We start from the raw sequence: 23,224 nt of genomic DNA, 5'->3' as shown, positions 1-23,224 counted from the left end.
TGCTGTCTACTGATCTCTGAGTCTTCACGTGGACACATGGAGAGGTCTCCTGGTGAGTGGTATGTCTGCTGGTTAAAAGACTGCAGGGAGGGGTGGACCACACAATCCACCTACGCATGTTCCTCCTCATCATCATCAGAGAGTTTAGTCATGCTGCTTTGTCCAGCGGGCATGGCACAAAGTTGACACCAAAGTTCCTCACAGTTGGTGTACGGCGTGTTCCGACCCCATGGACTGTATGAAACATGGACGTAGCCTCAGTCGCTCCATGAAGAGGCCTCTTCAGGACGGATTGTCGCCTCGCCAGTAATGCTTACACCGAACGCACAAACAATTCAGAATGACCTGCCGTTTGTAGTAACGATTCCACGCACACGAGATCTCACAGGAACGCACGTGATCAAACGTGACTTTAAAAGAAAAAACAAATATGGAGGATGATGGAGGTGACGAGCGGTTGATCTTCATGAGACACCCTGAAGACACTCGTGTTGTCGCCTTAACTCCACCATGTCAATCATTTATTTAACAACAGGGCTTCTTCCAAACCTCAAGGATTCAAAAATCAGGCGGAACAGGCTGGAACACGAAGCATCTTGTTGTCTGACGTGATCTCGTGTACAGCTGCTCAGGGCTGCGGGGCAGCGGGGATGTTTGTGCTGAATCGGACCAAAAGATTAACAAATTCCAAAGTTGTTTGTCAAGACAATTATCAGTGAGATCATTAGTGTTTCATCTTTACGGTTGGACACTTTAAAGCTCATTTAGCACAGACGGCACCGATCTTGCCAATCTGAAGTTTCTTTCAACAGCTCAGTTTAATGACCGGTTAGCCAAGATTAGCGCCAGGATTCCTGATTAACGCCAGCCACCTGAGTTTCTCACTTCGTTTTGTTAAGGAGGTAACAACCCTGCACAAATAAACACCAATTACCCCATATGGTTTCTGTTTTCAGTTTTTTAGGAAATTGGATAATTAAGCTAATCGTTTCGGTCGTGTCTTGATCTTAATTGGCACATCGTGTTACTTAGACCTGAAGGTTTTATTTATTGTTGTTTTGCCTTTGTGGAAACATGAGGACACATGCAACACATGCCACCTAGCTAGGAAAGGTTGGTGAGATGTTCAGCTCATCTGAGGTATAACTATCAGTATATGGAGCTGTTACACAGATCCATAAGCGTGTAAGACGCGATGGATGTGTTTTTAAATCCTCTTGCCTCAATGACAGTGAGGCACTTTCCTGCAGTGATGTCTTTTAACAAAATAAAGATGGATGTTCATATTTTTTCCACGAAAACAGCATGAAATCTTTCACAATAAAACTATGCTAAACGCAGCTTCTGCAAAGCAACAGGAACAGCAAACTCTGCACGCTGCGGTTTTACTGTGGCTGATCTACTGTCATTTTTGTTTGAATTTTTTTTTTAAACCGCATGAAACCAGAGTGGAGAGAAATCTGGAGTTCCTTAAGAAGAGAAACCTCCTCTCGTGGTAGAGCGGGACTTAAACTGGACAATCTGCGCTGATGCTGATATACAGGAAGAACAGTTTAAACATTTATCCTCATGTTCACCTCTCATGTTGTCAGGCTGTGTAAACTGAAAACCAAAACCCCCCCTGAGGCCCTGTGTCCACATCGTGTGTTGTTTAAACTGAGAGCGTTTGCAGCAAAGCGGCCCCCTGAAGAAAAAGCGCGGCGCCCAGCGTCTTAAGCGCTACGCCTTTTCTGTTCGGTCGAGAAGAGAGTCGATGTCTGAGGTTTGAACGGCTCAAATAGAAGCTTGAAGCTGTCTGCTGAGATTCTTGGTTTCATATCGGGGAACTATGGCGTGATGTACAGAAGAAGCGCCCTCTGCAGACTCATCCAGGGAATACTAAAACATACATATGCCTCATGATCTGAAGCCACGCCCACATTTTCTTTGTGCGTCCAGCCCAAAAAAAACTGAATTTGAGATTTCAAGTGTTGACGAGCAGAATCGGTCGACTTTAAACAAAGACGGGGAACACGCTGGCTCGAGTTTAGAGCAGCTTCAGCAGCTCACCGGTCATAGAGACGTCACCCTCACGTCTATGTGTCAACGATAGATATTAATGGACGACGCCTGAGTGACATCACCCATCTGTTCCTGTAGGAGGCGCTGGAGTCCCATCGATGGCGGTCTCCATGCAGGAAATGCAACACCGGAGGTTCCTGCTTACATGTTTGTGTTATTCGTTAGATATTGTTGCTACAGCTACAATTGTTGCTGACATCAAAACAGTCAGACATTTATAATCTGAGATCAAATCATGACATTTCAGGGAGCTTAGTTTCATCCCTTAGGTGAAAAGAAGGTCGGGACGATGGTTATGAACGGATCCTTAACATGTTTTGTCACACTGAGAAAAAACACTGACTGGGACATTTAATTACATCTGCAAGGAAATTAAGATGGCCGAGAACAATCCCTTTGTCACAGTTGACGAGCGCGGCAGCAGTGAAGTCAGAGCGAGCCCTTCAAGAGCTTCTGTTCTGACCTCCGGTTGTTTGTTGTGAACTCTCATCCGTGTCAGATGGGATCGCATCTCTCTGAGCGCTTATGAACCAGGATTCAAAGAAAACACAAATGTCTGTCAGAGTCACAAGGTGCAAGAGAAGAGCGAGACCTCCGATTGTTTCCACATTCAGGACCAGCGTAGGATCATAATATTCCAGGGATTCATAAATTTTTTTTTAAAAACGACGTTTTAGAGAGTGTGATAGAGAGGAAACTTAGTGGAAAGGTTTGTTTAATATGGAAAGGCAAAGACACATTTAAGCGCTATATATATATATATATATATATATATATATATATATGCAACATGTTCCTCATCAATACATCATAACTCCAGTCTGTGTGTGTCTGTGAGTCCTGACTGTGTACAGTGAGGGAGAAGCTGGAGTCCTGCTGGCTGTGTTGTTGTCAGAGCTGTGTTTACATGGCTCCTCCCCTTGTGTATAAAAGCTGTTTGAGTCAAGAAGAAGAAGAACATACTCACTGATTATCTGGATCATTCTGTGTCAGTTTACATGAAGCTACCAGCTAACTAAAGAACGCTAACATTAGCATGCTAACACAACAATGCAGGACACAGGTGATTGAAGCTACGAGCTAACTAAAGAGCGCTAAAATTAGCATGCTAACACAAAAATGCAGGACGGGTGATTGAAGCTACGAGCTAACTAAAGAGCGCTAAAATTAGCATGCTAACACAACAATGCAGGATGGGTGATTGAAGCTACGAGCTAACTAAAGAGCGCTAACATTAGCATGCTAACAAGCTACCAGCTGTACGTCTTTGTGTGAAGGCGAGCGGAGGGGAGTCGGAGGTTTGTCTCTGCAGGAGACAAAACACATTTTACATATTAAATTAGTTTTAAAACATCTGATTATTAAGTCAGGTATAATCAATGATGTTGATCTTTGATCTGTAACCTCACAGTTAAATTAAAGGGACGTGCACATTTCCATTATTTTCAATTAAACACAGAGCTTCTGTGTTTTACAAGTCACCACATTCTGCTTTTTTTAAACGCTTTACTCGACATCTCAGCTTTATTGGATTGGAAGTTGTAAATGCGTTATCTCTTAGTGATTTAATTGTATGGATGCATTTCATGTAGTTTGTTGAAAAGCAGCTAAATGTACTAATTTAACAGGCTGAATTAATTTATCGTCCTGTAATATATCACAGACCTCCTCACAGAAGACGTGTGACCCGTCAGCGTTGGTTGTATAATGTGTTTAAAGGTTTTTGGGGAATTTCTTCAGCAGGCCACGAGTTTAAGTTGGCAACCAAAGAGAGGAAATTAGCAGGCCGCATCATAAAAATAAATGGATAAATATCCCAAAGCCAAAAAGTCTGGGGGGTTTTTCCTGTGCTCTTCTTCATGAGCATTTAATTACTTTTAAGTTTAGAGAAGGCACGACATCTGTTCAGGAGGTAAGTCAAACATTTAACGCTTCAATATTTGTCACGTCTGTGTCCCGTTTATTATTTTCCTACCTGGTGTATTCAGTCAGGCGAAAATAAAAGGGTCACACATGTAGAGAATATCAGGAGCAGTCCTCCTGAAATGATTTAGACATTTTCAGGAGTACCTGCGTGAAAACAGCTGAAGATTGTTTTCTTTAAATTTCATTATAAAAGGGGACGAAATGCGATCACGTTCAAATAATTAGAACAGAGCTTGTTGACTCAGGAAGCTGGTGTGATCCATTTTTAAAGATCAAAAGTTGGCCGCCGGTAGCCTATTGGTTGGTGCGTGCAGGTTTAAGTGTGCCACTCCTGTAAAAATTCCTGACCCCAACTTCACGCTGACTTCTCCCGGCAAGCCTTAATTTAAAAGTCTGAGAACTTAAATGCAGCAGGTCGTTGTCGAGAAGATTAACTGCAAGCAGGTGATGATACCGGACGTCACGCTCACTGCTTAATTACTGCCTGAAAGGCAAAACATGGTGCACAGGATGAGAGCCTCACACGTTCACCAAACACATGCACATCCCCACACTGGGATTGTAGATATGGAAAGCTCCTTTGTATATCTCCAGAGGAGCCCACTCACCTCTCCTCCACCTCTTCTCCCGCTCTCTGCCATCAGACACCACAAAGCCCCTTCAGTCCAGAAAAACAAAGACTATAAATCCTGTATCCCCTCCTGAACAAGGTCAAATAAACAGTCCTCTTTAAGGTCCTTTGTTTTTAATGTAAGCTGTGTTTATTGTTTGACCCTTGTCAAAGTTAATCTGACCTTAAACTCCTATTTAGCAGAAACGAGGGATGTTCCCAGCAGCTACTTTCAAATTTGGTTACATGTGTGTTCAGACTCTAGTTAACTGGTCCAAAGTTTGGAAACATCGAGAAGGCAGAATAAAGAGGCCTCGGAGCTCACACCTCATGTACAGAGGCTGCTTTCATCATCGTCACGGGTCCAGGTAGGAATCCTTTCCTGCTTGTCCTGTCTGTCGTTCTGGGGGCAAAACCCATGACAGAATCCTGACCCTGCTGTTAAACTGCTGTTTTGTTGTTCAATAAAGACGCACACCTGATGAAGTGAAAACAACAGAAACAGAAGAGAGATGTCGAGTGTTTCTAGAAATGACTGAGGATTGACACGGACACTTTGCAGCTCGGTGTGGTTCGCTGGCTGCTGACAGGGAAGCTCAGGAACGCTGGGAGCGTCTCCAGCTCCAAGAGCCTGGACAGAACAAACTGTCCCCCCCCCCCCAATCATTCTGTGTGCATACCTTTCATACAGCTTGTTTTTTTTTCATCATTTCCGACCTGATTGTTTCTCGTACGGTTTGTCTTGCACGTTTCAGAAGAACAGCTTTCGATCATGTTCGTAATCAACGGCTTTCTGATAAGCACCATGTCTAATGATATATATGAAGCCTGTCACAGGAGGAAACATAACTGTACCCTTGGCATGACTGAACAGGTGTGATCGCTTAAACTCTCTGGCTCGCCATCAGTTATTTATTATGTTGTTTCAGCGTTTAGGGCGTTGCATTGTGAACTTTATCTGCGCAGCAGTTTGGTTTTCATTTTGCTTCAGGAGAGTCAGGAACATTTCACAAATCATAATCTGGAGTATAAATACGTCATAATGTTCTAACCGCCCAGCTTCAGCTCCAACATCGTTGTAAATATTTAAAATACACCTTCAGTACATTGTTGCGTCATAGATGATCAAACGTGTTTGAAAGTTTTCACCTGGGGGTTTGAGCTGTAAACATTGATAATGGATTTTCTGTAAGCTGCTATCATCAAGGATCAATTTGTTTTCAACATAAATCCACATTACACTGAATTTAAAAGGTTCTGTCCTCTCTACTTTAACTCTAAATTAAGTATTGACGTTCATTACATCCTTTTTAATTTGTAGTTAACAGAAAAAGCAACAAGAAAAGCTTCACAGCATATTTTGAAAGGTGTCATCTGATTTCCTGTTGCCTTTACGTTCTCCCCTCTGTCCTCGCCGTCAATACTTCCTCCTCCATCTTTTCTTATTCCCGTTCATGTTTCGCCCTTTCTTCCGTCCATCTCCGCCTCCCAAGTCCAGAACATCTCATGAAGTCCCATGAAACAGAGGACCAATCAGACGCCACACCTTCCATGGAAACATGCTGCTGACACGAGCAGTCCTGCTGACGGTTCTCCTCTCTGAGATCTTGGACCGCATGACGTGAGGTCACCGCAGGAATCATTCTGATGACGTCATCATCTCACCAGTTTCAGATAAATGACGTCAGCGTGTTTCTGCTGCGTGAACCCTGCAGGGTCTGTGTGCCTCCCGTCACACTCACTGATCACGTGACCTTCACCGAGAGCATCAAACACGATACAAACATTTACTCGACAAAAGAAAGAAAACCCATCAAACACGCTGAAGCGTCACATGACTGAAAGAGTTCCTCCTGTGTAATCACAGGAGCTGGATGCCTCGTTTAGTCCTCATCCTGGTCCTTCTGTACCCGCGTCCTGCATTGTGTTATCAACATTAACATTTGTAAGCTTCCTTACAGAATAAAGGCGCTCCGTGTCAGCTTGTTAACACTCCTCAGTTAGTGTGTCCTTCATATTTACAGGGAGGAGAGATGACTGCTGGGAGACTCTCTGGCCTGTTCGCTGTGGCTTCACCTCTGTAGAATAACTGAGGTCTGTCTGTTTATTATGTCTTTACTGTGGAAACTCTTGTCTGCTGTCGTTTTTAAAGAGGCATCCAGCTCCGTCTGAAGAACTCTTACAAGGCTCTCCTCAAAAGCCACACTGGAAGAAGTGCACCATGGTCACAGTGACAGGAAGCATTAAGGATAGAGGGCCCCGTATGGCTGCAGGGCCCTTCTCTCCAGGAACATGGAGAACTCCCGTGTGGAGGGTTTCCTGCTGCTGGTTCGAGGAGTCCGTGCAGGCACAGGTTCATCCACCTCTTCAGTTCCCTGTGTGGAGGCGTCTTCTGAATGTTTTCAGGTGGAACAGCTCTCGCAGGTTCTCTGAGGTCATCTCCATCCTCGTTTTCAGAGACCAACACGTTCGGGTTTTTTTATTCCAGTCTCCGTTGTCCACTGTGTGTGAAATACACTAGAGTTGCTTGTAAATCCCCCCTCATTTGCAACTGGAGAGTCTCCGTCTTTGCACTGGGACACTCACAGGACATTTCCCAGTTTGAGTCCTCCGAGTCTTTGCTCCCAATAAACCGGAGGGAATGAAGCTTCTCTACCAGGAAAGTGAAAATCGTTTCCTCTCGTCTCAGAATGGAAAAAGCACTTTGACTTCATTCATCATCAGACTTTGTCTCGACCCCTAAATGTCTTTGTCTCGACCCCTAAATGTCTTTGTCTCAGTCGTGGGGACTTGACTACAACAATGTTTTTCTTTAACGTTTATGAGGGACGAGGGGTCAGCTCGCTCCTGACAGAATGTTTCAGCTTGTTTTCAGGGTCACAGAGATTCCCTGTCATCAGCTGGTGAACAAGGCCGTCTCCTGAATGTTACACAGCTGAGCTTTAAAAACTATAAATACATGAAAATAACCATTAAAATCCCCCAAACCCTAACCCTAACCCAATGTTCACTATGCACACGCCTTGTTAAGTTATTCAGGGAGTCACAGCGTGTACTGTCCCTGCATATTTACACCCACAGAATTTACTAGCATTTTTTTTAAAAGGTCTTTATGTAACTTTACACCTGCATCATCTCAGCGTGGACACAACTGTGAAAACACACACACACACACACACACACACACACACACACACACACACACACACACACACACACACACACACACACACACACACACACACACACACACACACACACACACACACACACACACACACACACACACACACACACACACACACACACACACACACACACACACACACACACACACACACACACACACACACACACACACACACAGAGGTTCAATACATCATCAAAGTTTATTCAATATTTCATTCTCTGATCTACACACCTGACCTTCGTCTTTATTCAGTGAAGTATCCCTTTAAATCCAGGACATTAAAAGGTGAAATCGTTCAAAGTGCAGCTATTAGTGTCTACGTGAACTAAGACTTGATTATATCTTTTTTAATATCACAAAAAAACAAACATTTGAGCTCAGCCTCACCACACGTACAGAGGAGTGACAATAAAAGCGTCTATAAAGCCGTTTACACACATCAAAAGGAAAGTGATCGCTAAGGCACTTAGCACGAGAGGAATTTACAGAAGAAACCCTAAAACATGAAGCACACATCAACACGTGGGAGCAGAGCGCCGACGGATCGAGCGGGCGAAAAGGCACGTTTCTGTCTCAAACTAATAAAACTAAGTAAACGTTATGGGTTTCCATTCATCCATAAAGTGCATCGTGAGACGTTCCCAGGCCCGCTTTGAGTCCGTTAAACTTTAAGCAGACTTATTACACACTTCATAAAGTCATCATCAAAGACAGAAAACTGTTTCTCTGCTCCTAAAAAATATGGCTTTGTAAGGATGAAGAGGAGGCCGCTGAGCAGTCGGGCTCAGAGTCAAACACCTGCGACGCGGCTCGGAACTTTTTTACAGACTCATTAAGAACCTCGTCTGACGTCTTGTTTCCCCCGTGAAGCCTCTCGGGTAGATTCTGTGTTTTAACCTACGACGCTTTCTGCATCCCTCAAAAAGAAAAATCATGTACAAGTTTCAAAAGACAAACCCGGCCGCTCTGTTTGCATATTTAGGAGTCCGAGTGACTCAACGTTTTCATGTGGCTCCGAGTGATTGCCTCAGACCGCAGGAAAAGGTCTCCGTATCTGGAAACATGTCAGAGGAGGATCCCGTCTGTACGAGCTTCTTGAAGAATGTGCAAGCTGCTTTACACTGAGCAGAGACAGCTGTTACATCACCGTCTCCACAGACCAGATAAAGTACTGAAACAGACGCCGCCTCAAGCCATGCATCACTTTCTCCTCATACACGGTTTATGCCTGTTTGGACTCAGAACGTGTCGAGTGTTAGCCAACATTTGGACAGAGTGCAGACACACACACACACAGCGATCCTGGAGCTGAAGTAAAGCAGCAGCTCCTGAGTTCTGTGATGTGAACACGACAGAAACACAAAGTGTGGATTAGTGCAGACGCGTCCCCAAAGACACTCGTCTGTTGCTCAAAGCTTTTTGTTTGGGATGCACATGCTGTGGCCACGCGGTTATGTCGTGCCCCCCCTGCGTACAGACTCGTACAGGTGTAGGTTTGAATCCGACCTCTGAGGATGTTTCTTTTACTGTGCAAGATAAAACCTGTCTACCTGTGCAGGGATCCGACCTGTGATGTCCTCAGAGCAGCTCGGACCAGAGGAAACACTTGATTACGTCACAGCTCCACTCTCACGACCTCGTTCCCTGCTGCCAAATAAAACCAAGCAAATCCAAGAAAGCTTTTCATAGAGTACACAGAAGCCCTTAAATATGTCGAAACCAGGTGAAAAAAATAACAGATAATTGTTCATTTCCTGATTCAAGGGGTCAGCTCGACCGCATTACAAAAGCAAACCCAGCTTAGCGTGGCAGGAAGTTGAGCTCCTGGGATATCGCCGCTTCTCTGCTGAGCTTTTCACCATCGCCACAAACTAAAGTCTGTTCACGCCGAGGCAGTGAGTTAATATCTTAAAATCTTATCCAATAAAATCTCAATGATCTGCATAAAGTTTTTTTTTGTATATAAAAGGTCTGAACTGCCTCAGCAGAGCTCACTGTTCTAGCCTTGCTCCACAAATTAGGACCCGAGGCGCCAGGAGAGGTCTTCAGAGGCATAATAAACCCGGAGCAGCAGGAGGAGCTGTGTGAGTGTACATGTGATAGTGTTTACATGGGAAGTTACATTCCTGTTAAAGTAAACGGTATGTTCCTCTCTCAGGAGAGCTGTGTGATCCACCTGCACACAGAGAGTCGCCTGCTTCCTCACCATCATCCTCAGAGACTCTTCTCCCTGAGCATGCAGCCACAGGGGGGCGCTGTTCCTCGATTCTTTTCACACCAGCGTGCGTCTGCAGAAACCCATGAGAGGAATGTTCAGACCTTCTGTAGATTGTCACTTTTTTTAAAAAAAGTCCTCAAACAACCCGCTGCCCGCTTAGCAGGCTTCTTTTTTTTGGGGGGAGGGGGGGGGGGGGGGGGGGGGGGGGGGGGAGTGTCAGGACGCCAGACTCTGTGACCGCAGGATCCCAATGATCCGGTGAGGCGAATGCGTTTGGAGGTTCAAAGAAGGAAGGAGGGGGACTGTGGAGCGTTTGAGGTTTTAGCCGCCTCGTCTCAGGTTTTGTTCTCCGAGGTCGATTCTCTTCTGGCGATGATGCAGATTAAATGTCCCACCACCACACTCGTACACGGGGAAGTATGTGTGACACGGACGGCCCTGCACGCGTTCATGTCGGGTTCAGGACTGGAAGGTGAGGTGGGAGCTGTGAGGGTCAGGACGAGGCCCGGTGGTCGTCCTTACTGTTCTAGTTTGCGGTGGTAGAGCTGAGTGACCTGGATGACCGGAGGGGAGGCGCTGAGTGACGGGCCGCACCAACAGGCCGAGGATCGCACCAGCTCCACCTCACATCTCCCACTACAGACAGCGAAGAGAAACAGTCAGCATGTGATTGATGGATGGAGCTCACTTACTCAACATAGCGTGAGGACTCAGACAACATGAAGCCAGACACACTGACAGGATCCTGCAGAGAAGAGGATTTATCTGAGCCGTCCTCGTGGAGGGAAAGAGAAACTGTGTCACATGTTGTTAATGAAACTACACCAGAAACACAGCAGGAGGACAGGTTCCCCTCTGACCCTCTCACATCTCAACCTGCAGGACTCGGGGAATTTACTCCGTTTCATCTGTTTTCAAAGGATCCATGAGAAGCTGCACCTGTTGATTCCTTTATTAAGCTTAGAAGCAAACAAGTCCTAAATCAGCCTGCGTGAGATCAGCCTCTCTATTCGATCGTACAGATCTAAACTTTGGCATCAGATGATTTTATTTTTTTTATCAGAAGGAGCTTTGTACGCTGGGGAGGAAACATTTCAGCAGATCAGCTTTATAGATGTTTGAGTCTTGGAGAGGAGAAAACTGCTGCTGAGGATTTAAAACTTGCAGGAAAAAAAACAAACTTAAAATAAAAGGAATCATGACTTGGAGTCAAACTGCACGCCTCTTATGACCAGCGTCTAACGAAGAGGAGCGTCACAGGAACATGGTTCTAGTGTCAGACTCCCTTCCTGATGTTGGGATCGAATGATGGGATTTAATGAAAACATCTTCCCTGCGTGTCCGGCAGGAGGCGGATGAGAGAGGGCGGAGGAACACCTGACATCACAGAGCGCACGGCGCCGTGTGAGAGGAGGAGCGGTTAGTCACAGACCATACAGGAAGCCACAACACTGCAGCACGATGACCACGCCACGTGGTTGGAGACGGATGGTTCTCAGGTTGAGTCAACAAGCAGACAAATAACAGACGCTGTTAACAACGCTGTCCTCGTACATATTTGTGTACAGGCGGCTGAAACGTTTTGGGTCTCTTTGGCCGCCGTAGTTTTGTGTCACGTTGGGTAAACGAGACATAAAAGATGAGATAAATAGACAGATTGGTTTAAGAGCTCCGGAGGCGTGCGGGAGCTGTGATCCTCCACCGGCACAGCTGAACACCTTTAACCCTGACACCCTGAATGTTTAAAAAAAAGACGTTCAGCACACGTCTGGCTGTCATCACCGAATCGTCAGCTCTGAAAATGAACCGTCTCCAACCGTTAGAAGCGTCCTGACAGACGGGTTTCAGAGCTCACATGTTGCATTAAGTGAACATACAACATGTGAGCTCTGCTGCACTCAGAGGAAACATGTGACATGACAGAGAAACAGAGAAGTGAGAGATGCATGAGACTCGTCTGCTGTCGTTAAAGTACCTCAAACACTTTACGGACTCTGTGTCAGACCGGAGCGCTGCTGCTGTGAAAAACAAAAGGGCGAGCGTTAAGGAAAAACACAGCGGTGAGGGCGGGACTTGGCTGAGTGACAGGAGTGTGTGTTGTTGTTTCCATCATATTCACGCCGGCCTGTGTGGCGTGTTCTTGTTGTGTTAGCGGTTTTTTTTTTTTACCTGCCGTCTTCAGTCATGTCCTGATCTGCTTCGGCCACCGACGACTCCACGTCCACTTCTGCGCCGCTCTCACTGCTCTGAGCCGACAAACCGCACAGAGACCCGGGACTCACACACTCGCCACTGGGACACACACACACACACACACACACACACACACACACACACACACACACACACACACACACACACACACACACACACACACACACACACACACACACACACACACACACACACACACACACACACACACACACACACACACACACACACACACGGTTGATACTTATGTAACAAAAGATATTTTCAGTGTGTGTTAATCTTTCACTCAGACTTCTGCAGGAGTTTCTCCTCCAGCATAAAACATGAAACCCTTCTGCAGACATCGAGACATCTTCAGGGATGCATGTTTGAAAAGGGGTGTATGTGTGTGTGTGTGTGTGTGTGTGTGTGTGTGTGTGTGTGTGTGTGTGTGTGTGTGTGTGTGTGTGTGTGTGTGTGTGTGTTTGTCCACTGACTTGATCTTCTTCTCCAGCAGCAGGATGGCCTGCTCCCTCTCCTGCAGCCGTCTCCTCAGGGAGCTGATCTCCTTCTGCTTCTCCAGCAGCTCCTTCTGGAGCCGATAGTTGCTCTCCTCCAGAGTCTCACAGAACGCCTGCAGGCAGAAAAACACAGCTTAAAGGGAATCTTGAGTTTCCAGTGGAGACACAGGGCGGAGGGCAAAATGTGTCTTCAATGTAAAGCTCTGTTTTAAATCATTTAAATAGTTTAACACACGGCTTTGTGTCGTCAGTCTGAGAATGTGTCGGGTAAAGTTTACAGGGTTTTTCTATAAAGGGGCAAGAAAAGCTTGCAAAGAGTTTATTGGCTGCTGTAATAATAACGAGCCCAGTTCTTCAAACCAAACTGATGAAAGAGGAAAATGGCCTCAGGTTATAGACACGTTCTATACGACACTCTGCAGCTGACGCAATCTCAATCCATACGTCCGTTTCCTTCCGCTAGGTGTCGACGCTGTAAGTCGTGTTGGAAATAGGAAACATTTTCCAGCTCGTCCAGGTGGATCCTGAGTCATCTGGGTGCATCCGGATCAGCTGCCCAAACTACCTCCACTAGCTTTAGATTAGCGGCTCCACTCCGAGCTCCTCAGCCAGCCTCCTGTCAGCTGCTTGATCTCCGTCCTGACGTCACAGGCGAGGGATGAATTTGGCTCCAGCGGTAAAAAGTAAGCTTTGCCTTTCGGCTCAGCTCCCTCGTCAACGCCATGCAACAATCTGTCTCTGAATATCAAGATCTATTTTACCCTCACTATGAACAACATCCCCAGGTACTCCCTCACTTCCCACCCGGATGTCTTAACCAGTCGTTGTCGTCTGAAGTTTAAGTTGTTATAAAGTCTGCGTCACTTGTAGTTTTACCAACAATGATGGAACTATGTCAGTGTCAGAAGGAAGGAGATATTTCACCCAAACTTAAGACTGGTCACTTCACAGAGCTACAGTCATATTCACACTGAACCTCTTTCTGTACACAAACATGAAACTTACTCTGCTCTCCTCCAGACTATCAAAAGGTCCAGGCGGGTCGTCCAGACACAGAAACTCTCTCACTGCCATGCTGGTGAAGAGAACAAACAAGCAAAGTGATAAAAATCTGCTCCTTAAACTCTCCTCTAAACGGAGCTGTGATTTTTCATCCCTGACAGAGAATGTAGCTCTGCCCCCTAGTGTTTAAAATGAGTACTGCAGTCAAAACTCTAATCATCACAAAGCGCTGTCCTCTCACACAGGTCAGCATGTGGTGGACACTGTAGCTTCAGTGTTTAGCCAGCTCTGCATGTGGTGGACACTGTAGCTTCAGTGTTTAGCCAGCTCTGCATGTGGTGGACACTGTAGCTTCAGTGTTTAGCCAGCTCTGCATGTTGGTGGACACTGTAGCTTCAGTGTTTAGCCAGCTCTGCATGTTGGTGGACACTGTAGCTTCAGTGTTTAGCCAGCTCTGCGTGTTGGTGGACACTGTAGCTTCAGTGTTTAGCCAGCTCTGCATGTGGTGGACACTGTAGCTTCAGTGTTTAGCCAGCTCTGCATGTGGTGGACACTGTAGCTTCAGTGTTTAGCCAGCTCTGCATGTGGTGGACACTGTAGCTTCAGTGTTTAGCCAGCTCTGCATGTGGTGGACACTGTAGCTTCAGTGTTTAGCCAGCTCTGCGTGTGGTGGACACTGTAGCTTCAGTGTTTAGCCAGCTCTGCATGTTGGTGGACACTGTAGCTTCAGTGTTTAGCCAGCTCTGCATGTAGAGACACTGTAGCTTCAGTGTTTAGCCAGCTCTGCATGTTGGTGGACACTGTAGCTTCAGTGTTTAGCCAGCTCTGCATGTGGTGGACACTGTAGCTTCAGTGTTTAGCCAGCTCTGAATGGGCGTCCAAAACGGCCTTCAAAGCCCCGCCTACCTTCTCTGGTCCAATCAGATCCAGAGCATTCAGGAGCAGTTTCATCATTAAAAAGTAACATGTGATCTGTACAATCAGTGATCAGGTTCATGTCTTTGATCTTTGTCTCCATAATGTAAGAAAACAGCAACATAATCGTGTCTTGTACCAGTTGGCGATGTCTTTGTGTGCAACCAGGTTTTGCATAAAGGCCTGCAGTCCGAGCTGTCTGTCCTCCAGGAAGTCGCTGTCGTAGTTGTCCTTGAACCAGCGCTTCGGAGGCAGCGAGAGGCGGAAACCCGGGAACATCTCCTTCAGCTGAAAACACAAACAAGCACAAAGATAAGATGAGGATCACATGATGTCCACTCTGTAGAGCAGTTCACAATAAATACACACTCAAGGGTCGAACGAGACGGAAAGTGAGCAAAAGTGCAGACAGAGCGAATTTGACGGGTGTTTGGGGTCGATTTGTTCGGATGATCTGACAGAGACGTGAGGTGGATTTGTAAAAGTCAACACGGTGACATTTCACCGACGGCACGAGCTGGACTACTGCAGCAGTCTCATCTAAAGTTCATCATCACAGACTATGAGACCATAGGAACTCTGCTGCTTGTCTTCTCACACACTGTGACCAAATCACCCCGTCCTTCATAACCTCCCCCGGCGTGCCCACTTCAAACTCCTTAAGCCCCGCCCCCCCATCAAGGACTTTTATTCTGCACCAGCGAGCCTCGCTCTCAGTGTGGACGGTCTCTCCTTCACTATTTAATGTCTTTGCTGTTTTATTTTGTCTCCACTGTTCCTCTGGACATCAGTGTAAACGAGGGCCTGCCTTCAATGTTTCCTCGAGAATAAATAAGGTAAATGAATAAAACAGATTTGATAAGAAGCAGCTGAACAGATTGACCTCTGGGGATAAGAAAGATTTCTTTGTGCTGGTTGAATTAGCTTTCTGTTTGGGCCGGGCTCCTTGGTGGTCCTCAGTTATTCTTTGAGGTCTCCCCGCAGCACAAGGCAGCTCGTGTGTTTGTTGCTTTAATCCAACACGTGTTGTCAGATGGTGATGGTGTGACCTTTCATGTGCAGCCAACCAAATGGTTTCACTGAGCTTTCAGCTGTTTCATATTGAACCAAATCCTTCTGGTGCCTGATAGATATTTGACACTTCAATAAGTGAGCAAGTGGCATGAAAGGAGTCAAAGGCTCCAGATTTAAATGTAAAGACTCTGAGGAAAGTGTGGACATTAAAAATGAGTTCTTATACCAGAGAAACTTTGATCAGATTATCGCTAAGAGCTTGAGAAACTAAAACAGATTTCTCATTTTATTGTTTTGTTCTTCATGATCAGACATGAAGGAAACCTGCAGCAGCCAGTAACTTTAGATTCTGCTCCTGAATGCTCTGGATCTGATTGGACCAGAGAAGGTAGGCGGGGCTTTGAAGGCCGTTTTGGACGCCCCTGGGTTTGCCAGATATGAGAGCAGTTATCAGGTGAACAGGTGTTGCAGCGATGGAAGCGGGCAGTGGAACTGCTTCAGATAGAAGTGATTGTACCCGAGCTAAAAAGCCTCTGCATGTTTCTAATAAGCTCCAGCAGCAGAAAGCTGCTCAAACTAGGATCAATGTTGGAGATGAAACATGGAGAGAGGTTAGAACGCAGAAAGCTTTACAGACCCATGCAGAGCTGGCTAAACACTGAAGCTACAGTGTCCACCACATGCAGAGCTGGCTAAACACAGAAGCTACAGTGTCTCTACATGCAGAGCTGGCTAAACACTGAAGCTACAGTGTCCACCACATGCAGAACTGGCTAAACACTGAAGCTACAGCGTCCACCACATGTAGAGCTGGCTAAACACTGAAGCTACAGTGTCCACCACATGCAGAACTGGCTAAACACTGAAGCTACAGTGTCCACCACATGTAGAGCTGGCTAAACACTGAAGCTACAGTGTCCACCACATGCAGAGCTGGCTAAACACTGAAGCTACAGTGTCTCTACATGCAGAGCTGGCTAAACACTGAAGCTACAGTGTCTCTACATGCAGAGCTGGCTAAACACTGAAGCTACAGTGTCTCTACATACAGAGCTGGCTAAACACTGAAGCTACAGTGTCCACCACATGGCATTTGATATATTTTGTTTCTCAGATGTTGTGATGCATCATTTTATGGCTATCCTGCAGTTACCTCAGAGTTGCTGTATTGTAATATAATCGTTATTACAGGACATGAGTCAAATATTGTATCACAGCACCGACCCTTCATGAGATTAATGTGCAGTGCAAGCTTTGTGGCCTCTCTGGGACGCAGAGGTTAACCTCCCTTGTGTCTCCGTCTCTCTCTTCTCACACACTGTTTCCTCCTGAACTTCCAAGTTCAGGAGGAATGCAAACAAACGCACGTTTGCTTTTGTAATAACCCCGCTAACCCTCACTCTGAGATGTGCCTCACAGTAGGGCAGCGCCACAGTCTCCGGCGGCTCGATGATAAATTGAGTGAGATTTAAAGAATATAGATCGTTATACCTCGTTTGGCTGCAGTTTTTAAAAACACCTCGGGTTTGGAAGCCGGCGATCATACCGACGCTCAGCAGGGAGAACGATCGTGTTACAGGAGGGATTTAAATGTTTCCGTAGAGGATATTATGGTTGTCACATTGGGTTAAAATCATTTCTGGATAAACTTCTGACCTGCATTCTCACAGATCCCCGTCCTGACTGGGCTGCATCGGCGGTGGAAACAGTCAATGATGTGTTGAGATGAATTTAAATCTTCAGCAGATGTAAGCAGATGAAGATAAAGCACTTTGATGTCAGCTGAGATTTACGTTTCCACTACAAACAGATTAAGATAAAGCTGTTTCTGGATGTTTTGGCAGCTGTTGGAGCTGATGTGTGTCGACACCTGTTTATTTCATAACCCGAGAAGTTGTGTTGCACGATACGATATCTATGCATGTTTTGGTACCAAGGAAACAAAAAGTCTTGGCTTGAATTGTTGGTAGATTTGTTTTTAAATTAACAAAATTGCAGGCAACATCATGCACAGTTGTCTCGTCTGTTGGCAATGTTGAGGTTCAGAAGGTAATGTGTAAAAATGTCGTCTTTCGTTTGATTACGACATCGATCTGGGGAGTGGTGTCGTTCTTTCACACCTGCAGAAAACTGCTGATATTTGCAGGCAAAGCGTCATCTGTGAACAGACTCCAGCCTCCTGGTATTCACTCTGCAGAGAGTCAGAGTGAGCTGAGCAGCAGCATATAAAATCAGGAGAATTCACCTGGAGCCAGTGGGCGGGGCCGGTGACCTTTACTCCCTGTGACGGTGTGTCGTGTGCATGAATGCAGCTGCTACGATGTCGCCCGTGCGCGACTTTGAAACGACTGTTTTAAGGTGTGGAGTTTACAGATTGCTGCTTTAAAAATGGAGGTTTGATTGAAGACGTAAGACGCACTTTAGAGAGGTCGGGAAATCGAAACACTGACTTGCTTCTGGGAATCAACATTTTTGGCTGGAGTTCAGTCAGAGCGCACTCTGCTGGACAAACGTCAGGATGACACGCGTCTGAATAAAACGTTAAATTTATATCTAATAAGTTTGATTATGTTTCTAAATGTGATCAAACTGGCTGATATATTGGTCCGTTCTTACTTGAGATGCCACAGAAGTGGGTTAATCTGTGCATGTGAACGAGGCCTCAGATGAGAGGGACGTTGGCCAGCGTCCAAACTGGAGAACAAGTACTGCTTGGCAGCAGCCACACGGCGAGGGCGCAGCAGCTCTGCATACTGAGAACCTGTTCATGTGCGGACGCGTTGCACCACACGTTTGTCAGGGAGCTTCACATGCAGCTGCATGTCCTTTTAAATAACTATTCTGTCATAGTTCACAGATTAAATCGTGTTTTTGTCACCCAGACGTTGGTGCATGTGCGCAAAAAAGCGGAAGAATTTCCACCCAGTTAAATGTAATTGATCTGCGAGTCATGTAAACGTTCAGCACATGCTCGGGGAAAAGATGGAGCAGCACTCTGTGAAGATTACAGCTGCTTCTGTGTAAAAAGCCACAGGAATGGAGGAGGATGTCCACACCCCTCGCGTCCTCGCCCTTCTGATTGAGAGTGCATGTAGGGTGTTCCCAGCTTCTGTCTTTGCTTTCCCACTGCCTTTGTTTGCATTAGTAAACTGCAGCGTGAGGTTTAATCAATATCAAGCAGGCCGGGCTACAAAAATAACTCCTGCGTGTTTGATGCATTTTTCCAACTAAGAAAAAATATGTATTTTAGATTCTCTTGAAATAGAATCATCATGTGGTTTGTTTTCCGTTCTGTAATCTGTGATTCAAAACCATGAGAGACCTGTTCTCCCAGTTGGCTCAGGCCTGCTGGCTATTTGGGAATAAAAGCTTCTTTGTACAGCTCTAATCACTTCCACAGCGTGCTCGGAAGGCGAGCTAAAAGCAATGAGCAGAAGGTCAAACACGGTGTCATCAAACACAGCTCTGACCTCTCAGAAGAAAACACTCACAGACGACACACCAACACACACACCTTGTCGTTGAGCCGGGAGAAGTCTGTGTACCTCCTGAAAACGACCCAGCTCTCGTCCACGCTCTTCCTCACCAGGACTTTGAACACCTGCAGTGAAAATAAGACGATAAAAACACGAGTTAACGACTGTAAATGAACACGCGAGTCACCTGTTTTCAGGGAACTCGTGAGAGATTTCTTTACAAAAGAGCTCCTACTCTTTAGACCGCACAGACACAGAACCAAATCCTGCCAGTCTCACCAAACGTCTGTGTGCCGACATCAAACTCATATACGTCTACTTTAGGAGTGCTGAAGTTAACCACTTCTACGATGCATCGCCTTGCTCACCTGGAAGTTTCTGCATCAAAGCAGCGACAGAACTGAATCTATTATTTCCGTCAGCTGTGTTCACATTCATTTCTCAAACTCTTCCTAAATCATAAAAATGGGAAGTCGTGTTTACGCGACTGCTTGTCTTCACTGATGAATAAGAAGCCATGTGCAGCGATGCAACCCATCGGGACATCGAATCAGATGTGTCACTTTGTTTAAAAGGTGGCTCAGCACTGACTTTATTATATTAACTTCTTTTTCCTGATCAAAAACGAGCTGCGCTGGTCAGGAGGAGAGTTGTGGTTAAAAGGGTGACTCGACCTAAAAACTTCAGACGACTACCCGTCTTATTTATAATCAGTTGTTATGAAGATTTGACCAAAGTTCCTGAAGGTTTGCACGCAGATTTTTTGTCTTCATACCGTGAACTTGGCCCTCTCCTCCATGACCTCGTATCCCAGCACAGTGGGAGTTATCGGCCTCTCCTCCTCTTTTTGGCTCCCCACAGGATCAGACACGGAGCGAGGACAGGTGGAGAACTCCACCGAGTGATCCAAAGACCCGTTCATCCTGGCCCGAGTCACCGGGCTCTGTAGAGGTGGTGGCGTCCTGCTCCGGCTGCCCCTATCCACGCAGCGAGACTGCCGCTGAGATACCGACCCCCCGCACCCCCGTCCGTTGAGGTCCTCCCCTGCAACCCTGGGGAGAGACGAGTCCGAGCTGCTGGAGACGCTGCCGAGTGATGAGGCTCGAGGGGGCCGTCTGAGCTTACTGCTACCTCCGGCTGAGACTCTGTCAAAGGGTACGGGGACAGGCACGAAGGGGGATGCCATCTTTGGTAGCTGCTTGCTCCTGTCCTGCCACCACCAATGTCGACGCTGTTCGTCACACTGAGCAATCAGAGAGGCGGTATGATGATGATGATGATGATGATGATGAAGCTCACTCTGATGGGCTGTCAAATTACCTGAACACCCTGGGCAAAAAAAAGATGAGATTTGAAAAGTTTAGAGAATTTAAACTGATGAAAGGAGATTAGAGTCACACCTGCTGGAGACAAATCTGTCAGCAAACATTCGCCTAAGAGCTCCACGCCGCCGTGTGGGGCCGATGAATAATTGACACAAGCCACATGTCATTCATATTTTATGGATTTGTAAATTAGGTGTAAAAATCCATGATGGAAAAACAGCTGTTACAATCCTTAGAGAGTGAGTGTGTCTGACCATATTGTCAGGTGGTCACACTTCATTCCCACAACTTCAGACGTCGCATAAAAAAAACTAATCAGCCGTGATAGTTTGACTCCACATAGAGGAAGAGGAACCTGACCGGGCATCGATTTTGATCCGAATGAGAAAATGACAGGCTCATATAAAACATTCAATCAGAACCAGTGAGGGGCTAAAAGACTGACTGATAATGTCTCTAATGTTTGATGGTTTGTCCAGCACGTGACTCCTTCTGTCCTGTTTAATCTCATTAACTCATTAAAAATCATGACTAAGGAGAGACACTAAAATACCAATGATCAATCTGACTAGCAACTGTTTGATGGTTTATATAGATAAAAATATTACTGCTGTCAAACTGTCAACAGCACGCGCCGCCTGCCAAACATCCGGCTCAGCGCTTCCGGTCATGATCTTAGCATCAGGCAGCTAACGACGTAGCTAACGTTTGGTAAAGGTGACGTTAGCAAGAGAGCTAATGATGACAACACTTTTTTTACTGAACAAGTAAAAAAAAAAAAAAAAAAAAAACCTCCTTTCACATTACAAAATGTTAGCTCTAGATTCAAAGGTTAACACGACAGATACTCTGAGTCAATGTACTAATTCATAAAGAAGAAGAGCGGAGGATCAAAGCAGACAGGTAGAAACAGTTAGCATGGTAACTTAGCAACAGTCCCAGCAGAGAAGAATACATTAAATATTATTAAAATAAAACCGTTCATGTTGTTTAAATTAAGCCGAATAAATAAGCACCTCTACATATTCACCTGTGTGTATTCGTGTGTTTCTTGGAGGTGTTGTGTTGATGATAAATGAGTAAACACTAAATCAGGACATTTTTAAACGATATTCTGCGCCTGCGCGTCACTTGCCCTCTGTGATAGGCTCACCTCGTTACCTGGAGGCCAGCAGAGGAAGCTTGTGCGACGAGACGATGATAAGGAGTGAGTCTTACCGTGGGAGGTCACTTTGTTCCCCTTGAATCCCCCACATAAAGCCCGGAGAGTGAGCGTCGTGTTGCTGTTTACCCTCCGCCCTCTGACCGCCTCATGTCCACGCGCATGACTTCACTCACAAACACCGACAGCTGCAGTGTATGTGTGCGGCCGGCAGAGGGCGCTGTTTCAACACACCAGCAGAGTAAAAGTCGATCAGTGGCGTACAAACCAGGAACTTTCATCGTTCTTCTTTTTCTGTTTTCTTTATTACATTTTCTCAGAATGAAGTCTGTAATGTGCTTAATTTGTTTGTAAAAGCTTTCTGTATTTAGCTCAGGTTATTAAAATTGTTAAACAACAGTCTGCTTGTTTGCAAAAACTCAATTTCATATTGAACAAAAATTTTGGAAAATAATCAAAGCTGTTAAAAAAAGAAAGAATAAAAACATACATTGTACTGAACTTTTTCTACTTGTAGAAATATCTTTCAGCCCTCACTAAGAGGAAAAAGAGAAATAACAAAATATACTATCTGAATGAGGCTTTGGGACAAAATCTTCTGATTCTTGGAGTGAAGTCGAGGGCCACAAAAAAAATCCTTTCAATGGCTGCAAATGGCCCCCAGGCCACACTTTGGACACCCCTGGACTAGATGTTTTTTTATTTATTTATTTATCTTTATCTTTTCAATGAATAAATGTAATAACTGGTAGATCACATTTACAGAAATACGAGGCCCCTGAAAAAGTAAGAATGTATGCACACAATAATTATAATTATCATTATTATTATCATTATCATAACTTTAATAATCCCACTAGAGGAAATTCAGTTTAACACTCTATTTAAAGAGCATATTGCAGGTTAAAGACAAAACTTAACTAATCATAGGAAAATACGTTAACAATACTGTTTTTAAAGAAATTCTGAAATTAATAACCCACAGGGTCTCCTGGAGACGTTTTAGTCTTTGCTCTTTACTTCCGCATTCGGCTGTGACGTAACATGAGGGAGTCCCGCTGAATCCCCGTCTGTTTAACATGTAAGATCATGGATCCGAGTGTCACTCCCGTCAATAAATAGGAAGAAAATATGTATTCCTTTACATATAATGGTCCACTGGTTTATTATTCTGAACCTGTTAGATGTGATAGAGAGCAGAAACAGGCAGGATTAGAGGAATAACGGCCTCAGGAGAGAAGCTGTGGTGTGAGGAGAGACCCGGAGCAGGCGTCCTGCTGACTGACAGGTGTCAGCTCGCCATATATGGGCGAGTGCTGTGTTCACATCAGCATATGTAAAGTTTATAATCACATTCAATCAATTAAAAAACAATTTGTAGAAGGTGCAAGTGCCGATCATTCACCTTTATATTGTATGGGAGCTGCTGGTAAAAACGGCAAATCTGTACAATGTATTACGGTGCCGCGCTGTGCGCGCGCGCGCGCGCGAGAGAGAGAGAGAGAGAGACAGAGAGAGAGAGACAGAGAGAGAGAGAGAGAGAGACATAGAGAGACAGAGAGAGAGAGAGAACCCGATTACACGGCCTGTGCAAATGCAGCACTATGTCTT

General features: G+C 45.5%; 1 protein-coding gene across 6 annotated transcripts; it reads right to left on the bottom strand.

Annotated features, from left to right (window-relative positions):
• Positions 1-4,917: 4,917 nt before the first annotated feature.
• snx16 (sorting nexin 16) lies at positions 4,918-21,846 on the bottom strand. Of its 6 annotated transcripts, none has more exons than XM_079360997.1 (9): positions 21,670-21,846; positions 19,902-20,455; positions 19,165-19,251; positions 14,776-14,924; positions 13,725-13,794; positions 12,696-12,832; positions 12,175-12,297; positions 11,981-12,023; positions 4,918-5,000 (listed from the first exon to the last, which is right to left on the bottom strand). In XM_079360997.1, the coding sequence occupies exons 2-8, from the start codon at positions 20,310-20,312 to the stop codon at positions 12,005-12,007; spliced, it is 996 nt and encodes a 331-aa protein (XP_079217123.1). In that variant the 5' UTR covers positions 20,313-20,455; positions 21,670-21,846; the 3' UTR covers positions 4,918-5,000; positions 11,981-12,004. The 6 variants fall into 6 exon arrangements, with proteins under 6 accessions (XP_079217123.1, XP_079217119.1, XP_079217120.1 ...); XM_079360998.1 differs by lacking the exon at positions 4,918-5,000 and adding an exon at positions 10,509-10,641 and having other exon boundaries at positions 11,981-12,020; XM_079360996.1 differs by lacking the exon at positions 4,918-5,000 and adding an exon at positions 10,509-10,641 and having other exon boundaries at positions 21,670-21,845.
• Positions 21,847-23,224: the final 1,378 nt, after the last annotated feature.

Source organism: Symphodus melops, assembly GCF_947650265.1.
Source record: "Symphodus melops genome assembly, chromosome: 14".
In the NCBI taxonomy this organism is placed as follows: domain Eukaryota; kingdom Metazoa; phylum Chordata; class Actinopteri; order Labriformes; family Labridae; genus Symphodus; species Symphodus melops.
This window is presented reverse-complemented; position numbering and strand designations above follow the sequence as displayed.

Bases quoted from the DNA above. Each gene is read 5' to 3' on its own strand.
- snx16 (XM_079360993.1), bottom strand. From the start codon at position 20,312: ATGGCATCCCCCTTCGTGCCTGTCCCCGTACCCTTTGACAGAGTCTCA. The intron at 19,252-19,901 runs GTATGAAGACAA...TTTTCACTGCAG, and splicing joins AGGAGAGGGCCAAGTTCACG to GTGTTCAAAGTCCTGGTGAG. The intron at 12,833-13,724 runs GTAAGTTTCATG...TTCTGCCTGCAG, and splicing joins ATAGTCTGGAGGAGAGCAGA to GCGTTCTGTGAGACTCTGGA.